Consider the following 16,033-nt stretch of genomic DNA (forward strand, 5'->3'; position numbering starts at 1 on the left):
AAATCATTCTAATAGTCGGATTTGCTGCTCAAAAAACATTGATTATTATTATTTTGAATAATAAGTTGAATTTTTTCAGGTGAATAGAATGAATAGAAAGTTCAGAAGAACAGCATTTATCTGAAATATAATTTTTTTGTAACATTATAAATGTCTAGCAATTTTGATCAATTTAAAGCATTCATTTCTATAATTTCTAGATGTTTCTTGAACAGCAAATCAGTATATTAGAATGATTTCTGAAGGATCATGTGACACTGGAAGCTAGAGTAATGATGCTGATCACATGAATAAATTACATTTTAAAATGTATTTAAATAGAAAAAAGTTATTTTAAATAGTAAAAATACTTCAAAATTTTATTACATTTTAGTTTACTTTGAATCAAATAAATGCAGGCTTGGTGAGCATACGAGACCTATTTAAAAACATTAAAAATTTATATATATATATAAATATAAATAACTTTTGACTGGTAGTGTACATAATCAATCAGGGAAAATATAGAAATGTCTGATAACCACATTAAATCTGTAAAACAACTGTAAAACAACCATTTTGTATTACACATTTTATGACATGTTGTTTTAAATATGCAAATTATCTCATTAAATATGCACCAGAAATCTGAACATTGGATAAAGCCAGATTTTAAATTCTTGTTTAATTTGGATGCTTCAAGTTAAGTTAAGTTAAGTTAAGACTTAAAATGTCAAATACTTTTTTGTTTGCCTTACGAGGCTACAACCTTTTACATACCCCTTTACATAGACGTCACTCATATTTTCGCCAGTAATGCTGGTTTCATCCAAAACTACATCAGTCGTGTTCCAAACAATGACGCGCAGAAAATACCTGATAGAAAGAATGAATGTGAGTCTGTCACCGATCAACATAAAAGCATAACCGAAAGTACCAATTTCTTCTCACTTTTTGGCTTTGCGTGGAGCTATGTCGAATGGAGGTCCAGGAGGCCCAAGACTTTTTGGGAAAATATCAACCCACATCTGGAGTTTTCCCTGTAAAACACATTCTGGTCATAAGACACAATAAAGCAGGTATTTCAAATGAAATGGATTTCCGTATAGTACGTCACAGAAAGAATCAGCCTGTGAGTAGCATCACACCTGTGGGAGAGTCGGCTGGAAGCTACTGTAGAGAGTTCTGGTTTCAACATGCTCCGGAACCAGGCCTTGAGTTCGGAGGACGTGCAGAGCGATCCGTTCACTTGGAGGACCCAGGTGTTCGTGAATTTCCTTGTTTGCTTCTAAAATGCACACATATACATACATACAACAGCATTAGGGTATAACTACACAACTTTCAATGTTGGCTTGACAAATAGACTAAGTTTCAAACAGCTTTTAAAAATCATTAAGTTCCAAGGTTATTTTGGCTGCAGAGGGTTGGCAGGTCTGCAGGAATAAACTCACAATAGCTATTTAAAACTAGCCTAATAGTGCCCAAATTTTAAAAGGCATGCAAATTCGGTCCGTTTTAGCCAGTCAAAAACTGCACACAGGCTAAATGTAAATGTAAGTCTCTGTAAATCCACTCTCTGACACTAGGTGGCGCTTTTGGAACAGCTGAATTACAGCTGTTTCCTCTGTGGACAAAGCAGCATTGCCATTAAAAAACACTACTTTATTAGGTATTACATGGAGCGAAGATGAAAACAAAATGCTATTGGATCTCATCTGAAGACAGTCAGAACCTTCAGAGGTACATATAATTAGTTCATATAATTCGTTTTCCGCCATGTTTTCACACAAAACCAAACTGATCTGCGTGTTGTGCGCACGAGACCGTGCTGCAGGTGTGCGCCAGTTCATGTGGCACTGAGGAAGAGCTTTGTCTCGAAAATGTTTTGCACCTTTGCACATTTATTGCATGTATGTTTATGACCTCTGATGCAGCATTTAATAATGATTTTTTGAAGAGGTATAAGCCTGGTATACGACCACGTGCGGATCTTAATTGTTTGATTGCTCCATGTTTTTTTGGATCTACGCACCGGACCAACTTGGGTTTTAGGACATTTGGCGCTGCTCCTTTTCTGTGACTTTGTGTGAACATGAGACACTTTTTTTAAACTTTGCTTTTTGCTGGATAGTATTTACTTACCCTGAGCTGTTCAAATTGCGGTTTAATGATAATTAAAATATGAAACGGTAATACTAACCATAGGGAATTTTATCATGATTTATTGTCAAACTGGTAACAGTTTCATCCTTACTAATTATTTTAATAACATACCATTTAATATTATTAGAATAACACAAGGTCATTATATTTAGGGGTCCTTGGACGTTTAGTATTTTTGTTTTGCTATAGGAAAATTTTAAATCCAATCAATTTGAAAAGAAATAGCAACCTGAATCAGAAAAAAACTGAAGTTCTGTACCCAGTTTGGAGTATATAACACAATACAGTTTGTCAAGCCACCATAATAATGTTCAAAAGAACAAAAAGCTCTGAAAATTACCAAAATCAGAGAGGCAGTACAATCGGCCACCAAAGGATAATGTGTTTCCGTTGTCTTCGCTCCTGGGTGGACTCAATCCTTTCCAACGGGCAAGTTGTTCAAGAATCTGAGATGGTTTGAGTTGATCTCGCCACTGGTTTGGTCCAGATCTATTTCATGAATAATACCATTAATCAACTAATGACTCTACTGTTGTCCGCAAAGACAATATTAAAGTTGTCAATAAAGAGATAATTCACCCAAAAAGGAAAATTCTGTCACTAATTCTGTCATTAATCACATTCAAGGCACAGAAAGGTAGGTTGCATTGCTGTCTACGCTCTCAGATTTCATCAAAAATATCTTCATTTGTGTTCTGAAGATGAACGAAGGTCTTACGGGTTTGGAACAACATGAGGGCGAGTAATTAATGACAGAGTTTTCATTTTTGGGTAAACTATCCCTTTAAAGTGTATGGGTCTCACATGCAGTATGTCTGGGCTAAACCACAGTAGGAACCAAAGCGAGAAAGAAGACGGTTCTCCAAGTCAATCACCGTCTCCCCAACTTTCTCATCACGACTGAGCAAGTCAAAGTCATAGACTGCAATTTTCAGGTCTTTTTCTTGTGGTAGAAAGCATGTAAGTTCGAACATTCTGTTGAGAGACAGAAAAGTTCAGTTCAATCTTCTTCGACAGCCTGAATACATAATGAACTCTCAATAAATCTATGCCATTACCTTCCAAACACAGGGTTGAGGGTGTATGGCACATAGTTGTCTCTGTCATCAATAGACTTTCTCCCCAAAGAGATTTTGATGTATGGGTCACACTGAAAAAATTTTAGATTTTACTAAAAAGGAATTCAACAAATTGAAAAACTGAAATGTAGTCATGTTGTTTTCTAAAATGCTAACTGAAAGTAAGTACTTTGCCATTGTTGTCTTTGGGCTGCAGGTCGATGGCTTGAACCACGTAGATTCTGATCACACACTCCTGAGAGACGCTGTCGGGCAGCTCTCTGAACTGACGTGGCGGAGGAGTCACCCCTGGGTCATCTGGCAATGGGTACACCTTAAAGGAGCCCTGAAAACATTCAATTAAACATAAACTCGTTTGTTTTACACAACCACAAACAGAAAAAATGTGTAAGGTGTGACTTAAATTTATTCATTTTAAGTAAGCATTAAATTTATTCTTAAAGCAAATGAATAAGACATCTCACCTTGAATTCTCCAACTACAGCGGGGTCATCATCGTCACCGTCATTTTTACCACGTTGCAATTTGAAGGTGTCGCAGAAATCAGTAAGACCTATGAACTCTTTTACACTTTCAAGCTCATGTTCATATACCTATGAAAACCAACAGAAGAGACACTCACTACAAATACTAAACAATACAACTCCAGTAAAAATGAATCTTTGTGAATTCAAATCCAATCAATCTGTAAAATAAGTGAATAAGTAAAATAAGCTTACCCAGTATAATTATAATAAAAAATCTGGGTGAGCAATTCCTCTATGTAGTAACATTACTAAATATATTTCTAGATTTAAGGTATTTATTCGTTTAATATTAAATATATATGTATATTTGCCATGTTATCATATAGTTTAGACAGAATTCACACCTCCAATGTGTCATAACCTTTGTCAAGGTATGGGCGGCATTTCTGATTTTCTCCAAGAGAAGCATAAAACTTACTCCACCAATCAACAGTGTCTTTCTCCTGTAATAACAAAGTGATAGTTTTATCCTCATGACAGAGCTTAAATACAGATATGATGACAAATTATTTAAAACAGAGCTTAAGTGGAAAATGTGCAGACTATTACCAATGAACTCACCTTCTCACGCTGTTGAAACCAGGATGTGCACGCATTGAACACACACACACACACACACACACAAACACAAAAACATTATTCATTACGATTTGGCAAGCAGAAATAGCTTGAAAAAGCTCTTGCATTTCTGTAATTTTTCAGTCTAATTTCAACATTATTAGTATCATCATTAAAAGACTTGTTTATTAAAAGATCGTTAAATCATCATTTATTAAAACATCATTAAATCGATGTAAAACAGAACCTGAAATTTAAACTAGCATTTCTATTCCTGAATGTACACTGCCCTCCAAAAGTTTGGAAACATCCCTGGCAAAGTGTGGTTTTGGACGATATCAACATTAATCCTTATCATTTTTTGGTGCAAATACATTAAAGTAACTTGACATTATCATTGAAGACCAGCAATAATAATTTTCATTTTGATTACACAATAACGGCAATATATACATGTCAAAGTCAGACATGCCCCTTTGCCAGCTGTGACGCCTGGTTACTTGTTTAAACTTGTCCCAGGTTTTTAAAAGATTTTTGGGTCAGCACACCTTAATAGCTTCAACAACTGATTGCCAATTAAATTTAGAATACAATGAATTTAGGCCCAGATTACACGGAGCTGTAATAGCTGCTAATGGTGGTTATTTTGATGAATCGAAAATTAAATTTTTTTCTGTGTATAAACTGTAATAAAATATGTCTTCATAGTTTGTGTTGTCCCTTATCAGTACAAAATTATGACAAATTAAAAAGGATTCATGGCAAAATTGTCCAAAACCCCACTTTTCTAGGGCGTTTCCAAACTTTTGGAGAGCAGTGTACATTTAATACAAATTTTTAAAAGTCTTAAAGGGGTCATCGGATGCCAAGTTCACTTTAACATGTTGTTTGAACATTAATGTGTGTTGGCAGTGTATGTACAAATCTACCCTATAATGCTAAAAATCCATGCAGTGGTTTTTAATTAACCTGTAAAAACAATATTCCCTTTTTCAAATCGAGCCATTCTCAGATGCCTGTTGTTGTGGCGTCACACCGACAGAGGCCGCTCCCACGATAGTTGATTGACATGAGCGTTTTACCTCAGATCAGCTTTCACAGTCCACCCTCTTTGTTTCGATGCCGGAGCAGGGATGTAAGTTACACAAGAATATCTCAAATTGAGCGATTGACGTGTTGTGTTGCTGGATGTAATAATGAACGTAGTGGTCATCATTTACTCCCGAAATCTGAGCCGCTGAAGATGCAGTAGATTACGTTTGTTTGTGAAGGGAATGCACCTCCGATCTACATATATCTGTCTATGTTGGCGCAAATCATTCGTGATCCAGCTTGACTTACAGCAGAAGTAAGTAAAAGGTTTTTTTTATGAATCTTTGCGATCGTCTTTCCTAATAATGTGCTAGTTAGCAAGTTTAGCGGCTAAACGCGGCTAAAGTAAACAGCTCGTCCAGAATGAGATGATTTTTGCAGAGCTGATTTTGGCAAGGTAAAAAGGGTGTTGTGGGTGTTTACACAACCATTGAGAATTTTTAACCAAAGTATATTATAGACTTTTCATTAAGACCCTAAAGAATCATATCAACTTGTGGAAAATGGGCATCTGATGACTCCTTTAAAACAGACAAAAAAAGGTATACATTGCTCAAGTTGACTTAAAGGGATAGTTCACTCAAAAATGAAATCACCTCATGATTTACACACTCTCAAGCCATCCTAGACGTATATGACTTTTTCCTCTCAGATGAATACAATTGGACTGACATTAAAAAATGTCCAAGCTTCATGAAAGGCAGTGAATGGGTGTTTGAGATTTTTAAGTCCAATAAAGTGCATCCATCCATCACAAAAAGTACTCCACAAAGCTCTGGGGGTTAATGAATCAATGAGTTTGTGTAAGAAAACTATCCATATTAAAAACTTTATAAACTGTAGTCTGCTAACGCTCTTGTACCTGTTCGTCAACAGTTAGCAGAAGCAAGAGATTATGGTTTATAAAGTTTTAAATATGGATATCAAAGCACAAATGCATTGATTCACTTCAGAAGGCCTTTAATAACCCCCCGGAGCCGTGTGGAGCACATTTTATGATGGATGGATGCACTTTATAGGATTTTTAAATCTCAACATTCATTCACTGCCATCACAAAGCTTGGAAGAGCCAGGATATATTTTATATATTTCTGAGTGTATTCGTCTGAAAGAATAAAGTCATATACACCTAGGATCATTTGAGGATGAGTAAATCATGGGGTAATTTTTATTTTTGGGTAAACGATCCATTTTTATTACTTTTCTTCATAATTAAATGTACACACAAGGGAATTAGAGAGCAAGTCAGCTGTACAAACCACCTAAATGTGAAATGAGATCGGCAATTTTGAGAACAACAGATTGATTTGATACTTCCCCGATTTAACCCATTTGTAATTACACAAGGCGAAGATTTAGCTATGGATTAAACTTTAGTGTTAGTGATGAAGTGTGTAATTTAAGTGCCACTAGTGGCGCCAAACAGACTAGTAATGTTTTTTGATCAGCCTGACAGGGTTGGGAATAAATATATTGGAATTGGTTTGGTAACACTAACCCTAATACAGAAATTACACACTTCATACTTTCAATTTCATTTTAAATTACATTTAATTACAAAATCGAGCCATTTTGATTCAAGAGCCTTATTTCTATACATACTTGAATGTGACTAGCAGTGGCCATTTTGTCAAGAGCAGCTGAGATGCCATACAAATACTGAAATTCACAAAGTCGAAAATAGAAGCAAATTCATACAGATGTGTGTACCAGTGTCAAGTCTTTACATAGACTTCTCTCACAAGGTAAGACTTAAACTCTTAAGAAGCAGTACCTGAGCTTCTAGGAGCTGCTGTCTGCCATCATCTATGTTTACATGGAGGTCTCTAGGAGAAGCTGCCATCAAAGCCACTGAAGAAAAAGAGAGATTTTTTTGTAATGTTTACAACAAACTAAACCCAGAATGTTTAAGGAATACCAATGCAATGTTGTCTTTTACACATATAGGCACTCGTTTGCAAAATAACTGAAAAATTCTGTAAACAAATGTGTAAAAGGGAATGTACCTTTTGAAGTCATGGCCACTTCTGAAACTGTGACATAAGGATCACATCGAAAGTCTTCCAGGGAACTGATAGTGCATTGACCCACCACAGGTTTCCGTCCAAAGGGTCTGTGGTCGATGACTTTCAGCACTACAGGGGGAGTATAAATCTCTTCTTTGGGTAGAAGCTAAAGACAAAACAAGACACAAAAGACATACAGTCTATGGCCTCAGAAAAACAGTTTGGAACCATATTTAAATACGAATGTCATGTGCATTCGTCAGCAAAATATCCAAAAAGCAGCATTTATTTTAAACAATGACTACACCTTTTCTCCACAAGTAGATATGGATGCTCACCACTTTCAATAAGAGGACATTTCCTGGAAAATTAGGGCACTTCTTCATGTTTTTGATGACAGCTGTCTGAACTCGCTCTCCTCCGCACTCCACCACCAGACTGGGTGATGCCACAGGAGCCAGCTGATACGTCTTCATGTTACGCAATCCCCAAGCTAGAACCTGCAACCAACAAAACGATAGAAATTTCAAAAACACTTGAATACTTCAATATAGAACTTTTCTGCACTTTACTATTGGGTTAGGACAAATATGACTAAAACAACAATTTACAAAAAAACAACAATTTACAAAAAATTTACTCACCCCCTTATCATCCAAGATGTTCATGTCTTTCTGTCTTCTGTCGTAAAGAAATTATGTTTTTTTAGGGAAAGCATTTCAGGATTTTTCTCCATATAATGGACTTCATTGGTGCCCCAATTTTGTACTTTCAAAATGTAGTTGAAATGCAGCTTCAAAAGGCTCTAAACAATCCCAGCCAAGGAAGAAGGGTCAGCCATAATGTTTTTTTTTTTTTTTTTAAAGAAAATAAAAATGTGTTTACTTTTTAAGCTCAAAAGCTTGTGTAGCACAGGCTCTGGGATGCACATCCATGACACTACGTACTATTGAATCACGTCGAAAGGTCACGTGGAAAGTGGGCGGAACTACAGACCCAGTGTTTACAAAGCGAATGCACAAAGCCTAAGTAGTGCAAGTAAGTCAAACGCTGTTTACAAACAAAAAGGTACAACGATGTCAGGCGACTCTGAAGTTGTACGAGAAAATGAGAAATGAGAGTTTTTCGCCATACTCTACTTTTTGAGCCGAAGTACACAGACAATGAAGTTGGACATAATAGTGTCGTGGACACGCATCCCAGAGTCTGTGCTACACAAGCTTTTGTGCTTAAAGTATAGTAATTTTTATTTTTTCGAAAAAATGACAGATCGTTTCGCTAGGTAAGACCCTTTTTTCTCGGCTGGGATCATTTAGAGCCCATTGAAGCTGCATTTAAACTAGATTTTAGAGGTTCAAAATCGGGGCAGCAATGAAGTTCATTATATGGAGAAAAATCCTGAAATGCTTTCCTCAAAAACCATAATTTCTTCACGACTGAAGACAGAAAGACATGAACATCTTGGATGACAAGGGGGGTGAGTAAATTATTTGTAAATTGTTGTTCTGGAAGTGGACTTCTCCTTTAAGATCAATAAATTGACTAGAGATGAAGTTTTATTAGTACATTGTCTCAACAGACTAATTAAATTTTGATTTAACCAAGTCCAAATAATGAGAAAATGCACGAAGAGTGCACAAAACTGACCTCTATGGCAGTGAGTTGCACCACAGGCCTCACACCTTGAGGAACCATATAGAGTTTCTCTCCTCGTTTGGGGGGAACAAGGGGAAGTTCAGTGCTATTTCCCTAGAACAGGCAGCATAAGAATTATCAAGACAAATTCTATCTGAATCACAAAGCAGCTATTAATGTGTTTATATAGACCTAAATTCCATTAAGAACCACACCTTGGCCTTCAGAATGAGCTCTGCAGCCACCAGAATCTCCCCAGCAAGAGCATTTTTGTGTGTTACAGGCTCCCAGAGGAGTTTAGGAGATCCATCCATGCCTGAGGTCAACTTCACCATAGGTACACATGTACTTCTGCCAAGCATTTCATCTTTACCCTACCAGGATTGATAAAATGCAAATCATCAATGCTGTGGGGACACTTGCATACTAAAGGTAAAGTATATATACATAGTAGTTAGTATTTGTCTGGTGTACCAGCAAACTACAAAAATCTGTTTATATGCTACAATTGAGGTCAAAAGTTTACATGCACTTTGCAGAATCTGCAAAATGTTTTAATTATTTTACCAAAATAAGAGAGATCATACAAAAATGCTAATGTTATTTTTTATTTAGTACTGACCTGAATAAGATATTTCATAGAAGACGTTTACACATAGTCCATAAGAGAAAATAATAGTTGAATTTATAAAAATGACCCCGTTCAAACGTTTACATACACTTGACTCTTAATACTGTGTTGTTATCTGAATGATCCACAGCTGTGTTTTTTGTTTAGTGATAGTTGTTTATGAGTCCCTTGTTTGTTCTGAACATCTAAACTGCCCGCTGTTCTTCAGAAAAATCCTTCAGGTCCAAATTCGTTGTTTTTTTTGTTTTTTTTTTTTTTTTAGCATTTTTGTGTACTGAACCCTTTCCAACAATGACTGTATGATTTGGAGATCCACCTCTTTACACTGAGGACAACTGAGGGACTCATATACAAATATTACAGAAGGTTCACATGCTCATTGATGCTCCAGAAGGAAAATCGATGGATTTAGAGCCAGGGATGTAAACTTTTAAAAAGAATGATGTGTACATTTTCCTTATTTTGCCTAAATATTTTTTTTTTTTTTTTCCCCCCATTTAGTTCCTCCCTTTAGAAGCTATAGAAGATACTATAGAAGATACATACGTTTCCCAGAAGACAAACTCAGTTAAATTCAATTTAACTGTTCACTCAAAACAAGAGACTCATGAACAACTATCACTACACAAAAAAAAAAAAAAAACATAGCTGTGCATCATTCAGGTAACAACACAGTATTAAGAATCAAGTGTATGTAAACTTTTGAACATGGTCATTTTTATAAATTCAATTAACATGAATTTTTATGATCCTTCTTATTTTAGGAAAATAATTACATTTTGCAGATTCTGCAATGTGTTTCTAAATTTCTGACCTCAACTGTATGCTATTTTCTAAATAAATTTCCTATTAATTTTTAATTAGCTCTTAGTTCAAAAATTAACTTGTGTTGTAACAATTTAAAATTATGAGTTCTTTATATTTAATAAGCATCCTAAAACAACCTGAGAAGCTGATATTGTCAAATAAGTAAATTATAGTGGCATAAAGATGTCATGGTTCTTCTCTCTAATGATTGGTTCTTCCAATTCTCACTATTAGCTAACTATTTACTGCAAATTTTCTAAAAAAACTCCTAATTTGCTGCTTATTAATAGTTAGAAGGTAGTTGTTAAGTTTAGAGGATCTAAAAAATAGTCTTGCAGAATAATGCATGAAAATGTGCTTTAGGAGAACAACTAGTTAATAGTGAGAATTGGTCCCTAAAAAATTACCATGTTAGTGTTACCGAAATCACACTAACCACTTGATCACTGTCAAAGATTTCCATAACCACAATCGGTGGATTTTGGGCGATAGCCTGGGGATCACCATAGAGTTCCACATTTTCAAAAATAAGAGTTTGATCCCATGTCGGGTTCAAGGTGCTTTGGATCGTCTCTGTTGTTTGGCTGTGATGCAAGAACGACACATGGACGTATGGATCTGCAATTTAAACCAATGATTTTAGTTATAACAAAAGCCTGTTTACAGATAATTAAAAGACATATTAGTAATATCAAAACTGCTGTAATACCCGAGAAGCTGTCTTTGTCCAGAGCAGTAAGGTTTCTGGCCTGGTAAACATAGACTCTCAAGTGATATGCATTGGATTCTGCAAGAAAAATCAGGCTTAATGTTAATAAAATGGATATTTTGAAATAAAGGTGATTCTGAAATCTGTCCTTAATGAACTCACGGTCAAAAGTGCATGAAACAGTCGGTGTGTTGGCTCCAAACTGTTTAACGGAAGCTTCTTTAGTGCCTTTGTCATCACCTTTAGATTCCGTGTCGACCCCCTATCAAGCAAATCAGCAGTGAGGAGCTCATTATGTTGCTAACACAAAACAGCATAAGTGTATAAATTAAAATAAAAGTTAGACAGCTTTGATGCTAACCAGAGCTCCTTCAAGTTTGAAAATGGCCGAGGCTCCAACCCGATCAGCAGGTGTCATCTTTCTTCTCCAGCGGCGCCGACGGAATGTGTCAGATGATCGCTGCTGCCTGTGAAACTTCCAGCCAATGAGTGAGGAGTATTCCCATCCCTCTGCATCACCTGTATCCTTCTTCTGCACATTAAAGCATGTTATAAAAGCACAATCTAACACATAGTTGAGTCTTTTAAAATGGACAATATACACTTGCATCAGCTGTTTTGGCACCAGGAATCCTTTTGCGAGGTCGGATCATTCTTCTGCGACGATGAACGTGGTACATCTTCTCGGTTGCCACCCAGGATTTGGGCTTATCATCAGGTGGAATAGTGATGCCATATTCCCAACCTAAATTTACAAATACATATCATATAACTGCACAGCTCAAATATTTGAACTAGACGAGTTTCAGTCATTACATTATAGACTTATGCCAATAGACAAGCAGATTCACTGGGTGTGAGCATGTAAGATATGCTGATAAATAAACAGCATCTCACAAAAGTGAGTTCACCCTTCATATTTCAGCAATCATTTTAGTATATCGTCTCAAGGGACAATACTATAGAAATGAAACTTGGATAAATTTTAGAGTAGTCAATGTGCAGCTTGTATAGCAGTGTATATTTACTGTCCCCTGAAAATAACTTGTCAAAATAGCTGGCAACAAAAGTGAGTACACCCTAAGCGATAACAGCACTACGTCTTTTAACCATGCAAAGCCACATGTTTTTGTCTGCTTGACAGGACCATACAAAGTTGTGTATCTTGTATTAGAGCAGATAAAATTTGGTGCTTTGAGTACAATTCTCTCATACTGACCACTGGATGTTCAACAAGGCACCTCATGGCAAAGAACTCTCTGAACATTTGAGAATTAGAATTGTTGCTCTCCACAAAGATGGTCTAGGCTATAAGAGGTTCAGTAACAACCTGAAACTGAGTTACAGTACTGCGGGCAGGGTCATACAGAAGTTTTCCCAAGTCAGGTTCCATTCGGAATAGGCCTCGCAAGGGTCGATCAATGAAATTGAGGACTCGTTCTGTGCATCAGGTGTAGAACCTGGCTTCAAAAAACAGATGCATGAGTGCTGCCAGCATTGCTGAAGAGGTTGCAAAAGTAGAAGGTCAGCTTGTCTGTGCTCAGGCCATATGCTGTACACTGCAACAAGTCGGTTTGCATTGGCGTCATCCGAGAAGGAAGTCTCTTCTGAAGCTGGCTTACAAGAAAGCCCGCAAACAGTTTGCTGAAAACAACCTGTCCAAGAGCCCGAATTACTGGAACCATGTCCTATGGTCTGATGAGACTAAGATAAACTTGTTTGGCTCAGATGGTGACCAGCATGTGTGGTGATGCCCTGGTGAGGAGTACCAAGAAAATTGTGTCTCTCCTACAGTCAAACATGGTGGTGGTAGCATCATGGTCTGGGACTGCATGAGTGTTGCTGGTACTGGGGAGCTGCGGTTCACTGAGGGAAACATGGATTTCATTATGTATTGCACATTTCTGAAGCAGAACATGATGCCTTCCCTTTAGAAACTGGGCCGAACGGCAGTTTTCCAACATGATAATGACCCCAAACACACCACCAAGATGACAATTGCCTTGCTGAGGAAGGTGCAGGTGAAGGTGATCTGACCTGAACGCTGTTGAGCACCTATGGGGCATCCTCAAGCGGAAAGTGGAGAAGAACTATGTGTCTAACATCCAGCAGCTCCATGATATCATTATAGAGGATCTGAAGAGGATCCCAGCAACAGCGTGAGCAGCTCTGGTGAATTTCACGCCCAGAATGATTAAGGCAGCGCTAGATAACAGTGGTGCTAACACAAAATATTGACACTTTAGACACAGTTTTGACAAGTTCACTTAGGGTGTACTCACTTTTGCTACCAGCTGTTTTGACAATAATGGCTATATGTTGAGTTATTTTTAGGGGACAGTAAATATACACTGCTATACAAGCTGCACATTGACTACTCTAAAATATATCCAAGTTTCATTTCTATAGTATTGTCCCTTGAGAAGATATACTAAAATGATTGCTGAAATGCGAGGGGTGTACTCACTTTTGTGAGATACTGTAAGAGCAAATCTAGACAGGTGGAGCTGAAGGAGGTGGAGGGTTTCATGCTAATGCCACAGCTAACACTAACACTTGAACCAGACTATTAAATGTTGAGCAAGCAAGCTTATTTGCCATAGAATCAGCAGAAGCTAATCAATCTGTACCAGTCAAGTGCCAAAATTGATCTTTTCTGCAGGTTTGAAATAGCATGCAGATGAGTAAATTGTAAATTCTTTTAAAAGCAGCTCAATTGCTAAGAACACATGGCAAGATTTCTAAAAGTACAATGGCTGGCTTACCTTTTTCATCAACAGCTCGGTTGCCATCAAAAGTCCAGTTATCCTCCCACTTCCAGCCAGGTGGGCATTGAATCTCTGTAGGGCCCTGAACTTTTTCTCCGTTCTGTAAATAAAGGACAACAATGAGGAATAACAGGATTTTTGAGAGATACTATAAGCCTTTTTTTCTTTGTTTTACAAAGATGTATGAGTAGTAGTGACATAGAGGGTGTTTAAATAGAAATCACAAATAAATGAACAAATGGCTTGATAAGACATCTAATATGATGCCAAAGATTGGCAGGTTTACCACATCAGTGTAAGGCTCCGCTGCAAGCTTCCATTCTCCTCCTGGTAATCGAGTCTCATTCTCATAGACCTCATCCACGAACTCTGTGTGTCCTGCATCAGCCTCAGTCAGCAGTCTACCCATCCACCCAAGAAAAACATAATTTATTGCCTAGACTGTAATGGTGTCTGAAGAAAATATGAACATTTAAACAAAATTGTTACACCTTTCATGTTCAATTTTTGACCTCGATTTGGACTGTGGCATTACACATACATTTATTTATTTATTTATTTTTTGGAAAAGTTCAAAGACCAAAGTCTAATTTTGAAAAAGAAAAATGTTTGAAAGCGGATAAGTCCACATTTTATTCTGCTGCCACCTATTGATGAAGCGTTGCACATTCCGGCTGTCGATCATCTTTTTTTTATCCAAAAAGTAAACGTTTATGCCATTAAAATGAATATATTTTGTATGAAACATTTCAGAGTTATATTTATGTAGTTTTGTTAGAAAAAAATATATGTAGGTTTCAAAACCTAGTAGTATTTTTGAGCAGCATGAGTTATAAGTTCAAAACAATTGAATTCAGTTTCATTCAATCCAATGATGTTAATACTGGTAATTATCAGTTTAATAATCTTATACATTTCATATTATAACATATTCTGAAATAAAATTTCTCATAAATACAAAAAATATATCTAATTTATCTTTTATCACGGTAAATGATCATTTCAGCATTTACTAACGGATTATTAAAATCACAAGTTGTGTTTGTTAACATTAGTGAATGCATTGTGAATTAACATGAACAATGAACAACTGTATTTTTTTATGAACTAACATTAACAAAGAATAATAAATAGTGTAATAAACGTATTCATTGTTTGTTCATGTTAGTAAATGTATTAATGTTAACAAATGACACCTTATCGTAAAGTGTTACCATTTTTTAAACCGATAGAAGAGTTAAAATGTTTAATGCACTGAATTTTCACTCATGTACTGGTGTGAACAGACCTTTAGTGTTGCTAGTTTGTTCAAATGTCTACCCCTAATTATGAGAAATAGTAATAATGATGCTTGGAAACGTGTTATTTCTCATGTAATGACTCACGTTCTCTCTGGATCAACACGCCAGTCACCTTCCCACTCCCAGCCAACAGGGGGCAAAAAATACTCCTGCTTCAGCTTCACTTTGCCTGTGACATCAGAAAACTTGCTACGATTCAGCAGACCAGTGGTGCCCCATTTCCCCAGAACCTGAGCCTGGTTTTCATACTGTGAAAGAGACAATGAACAAACATTAGCTCAAGACTCAAGACTACATCTCTCCAGATCTAAAAGCATAAAAGCAATATTTACCAATTCTGCAAATACATTGAAAATTCCCTCTGCATACTTATTGAACTTCATTTCTTCTGTTGCCAGCCCAAGCCACATGCTCACACGTAACTGGACTGGAATCTTCAAACCTTTTTTGCTGTCCATGGGATACTGTTGGGAAATGGTCATCATTGGATACTTTCCATGGAGCGAAGTTTAAACATGTTTTATGTCATAGCATGGTAAGAACTCTCAATACCTTCATGAAGACAGTCTGGGTCTTCCCGCAGTATTGACCACATGCCTGCTCACTGTAGGATGAATAGAGCACTTGATGGGCTGGGATGCGAGCGTACGCTACCCTCTTCTCTCCTCTCAACATCCAGATAACCACATCAGGCATGCAGTTCTGAGGCTTTGAAAAAAAAAGATGCTCCAAGATAAGTGTTAATACAAATTATGTTAAAACAGATTCTATTAGT

At 36.7% G+C, this 16,033-nt stretch overlaps 1 protein-coding gene across 2 annotated transcripts in view; it reads right to left on the reverse strand.

Annotated features, from left to right (window-relative positions):
- Positions 1-16,033, reverse strand: part of myof (myoferlin) — a 46,120-nt gene that overhangs the window by 2,693 nt on the left and 27,394 nt on the right. Inside the window, exons 24-49 of one of the 2 annotated variants that reach the window (XM_051124540.1) lie at positions 15,811-15,966; positions 15,591-15,722; positions 15,343-15,506; positions 14,244-14,358; positions 13,955-14,057; positions 11,798-11,934; positions 11,551-11,721; positions 11,352-11,451; positions 11,190-11,267; positions 10,917-11,098; positions 9,258-9,416; positions 9,055-9,156; positions 7,746-7,907; positions 7,408-7,573; positions 7,176-7,252; positions 7,004-7,060; positions 4,313-4,321; positions 4,096-4,194; positions 3,689-3,817; positions 3,394-3,549; positions 3,204-3,295; positions 2,950-3,120; positions 2,486-2,634; positions 1,128-1,267; positions 931-1,019; positions 760-855 (exon numbers count right to left, since the gene is read on the reverse strand). In XM_051124540.1, the coding sequence (XP_050980497.1) occupies positions 760-855; positions 931-1,019; positions 1,128-1,267; positions 2,486-2,634; positions 2,950-3,120; positions 3,204-3,295; positions 3,394-3,549; positions 3,689-3,817; positions 4,096-4,194; positions 4,313-4,321; positions 7,004-7,060; positions 7,176-7,252; positions 7,408-7,573; positions 7,746-7,907; positions 9,055-9,156; positions 9,258-9,416; positions 10,917-11,098; positions 11,190-11,267; positions 11,352-11,451; positions 11,551-11,721; positions 11,798-11,934; positions 13,955-14,057; positions 14,244-14,358; positions 15,343-15,506; positions 15,591-15,722; positions 15,811-15,966 (3,191 nt within the window). The remainder of the gene's footprint in view (positions 1-759; positions 856-930; positions 1,020-1,127; positions 1,268-2,485; positions 2,635-2,949; positions 3,121-3,203; positions 3,296-3,393; positions 3,550-3,688; positions 3,818-4,095; positions 4,195-4,312; positions 4,322-7,003; positions 7,061-7,175; positions 7,253-7,407; positions 7,574-7,745; positions 7,908-9,054; positions 9,157-9,257; positions 9,417-10,916; positions 11,099-11,189; positions 11,268-11,351; positions 11,452-11,550; positions 11,722-11,797; positions 11,935-13,954; positions 14,058-14,243; positions 14,359-15,342; positions 15,507-15,590; positions 15,723-15,810; positions 15,967-16,033) is intronic. The other variant, XM_051124537.1, reaches the window with a different exon arrangement.

The sequence above is a fragment of the Labeo rohita genome, chromosome 12 (assembly GCF_022985175.1).
Source record: "Labeo rohita strain BAU-BD-2019 chromosome 12, IGBB_LRoh.1.0, whole genome shotgun sequence".
Taxonomy (NCBI): Eukaryota; Metazoa; Chordata; class Actinopteri; order Cypriniformes; family Cyprinidae; genus Labeo; species Labeo rohita.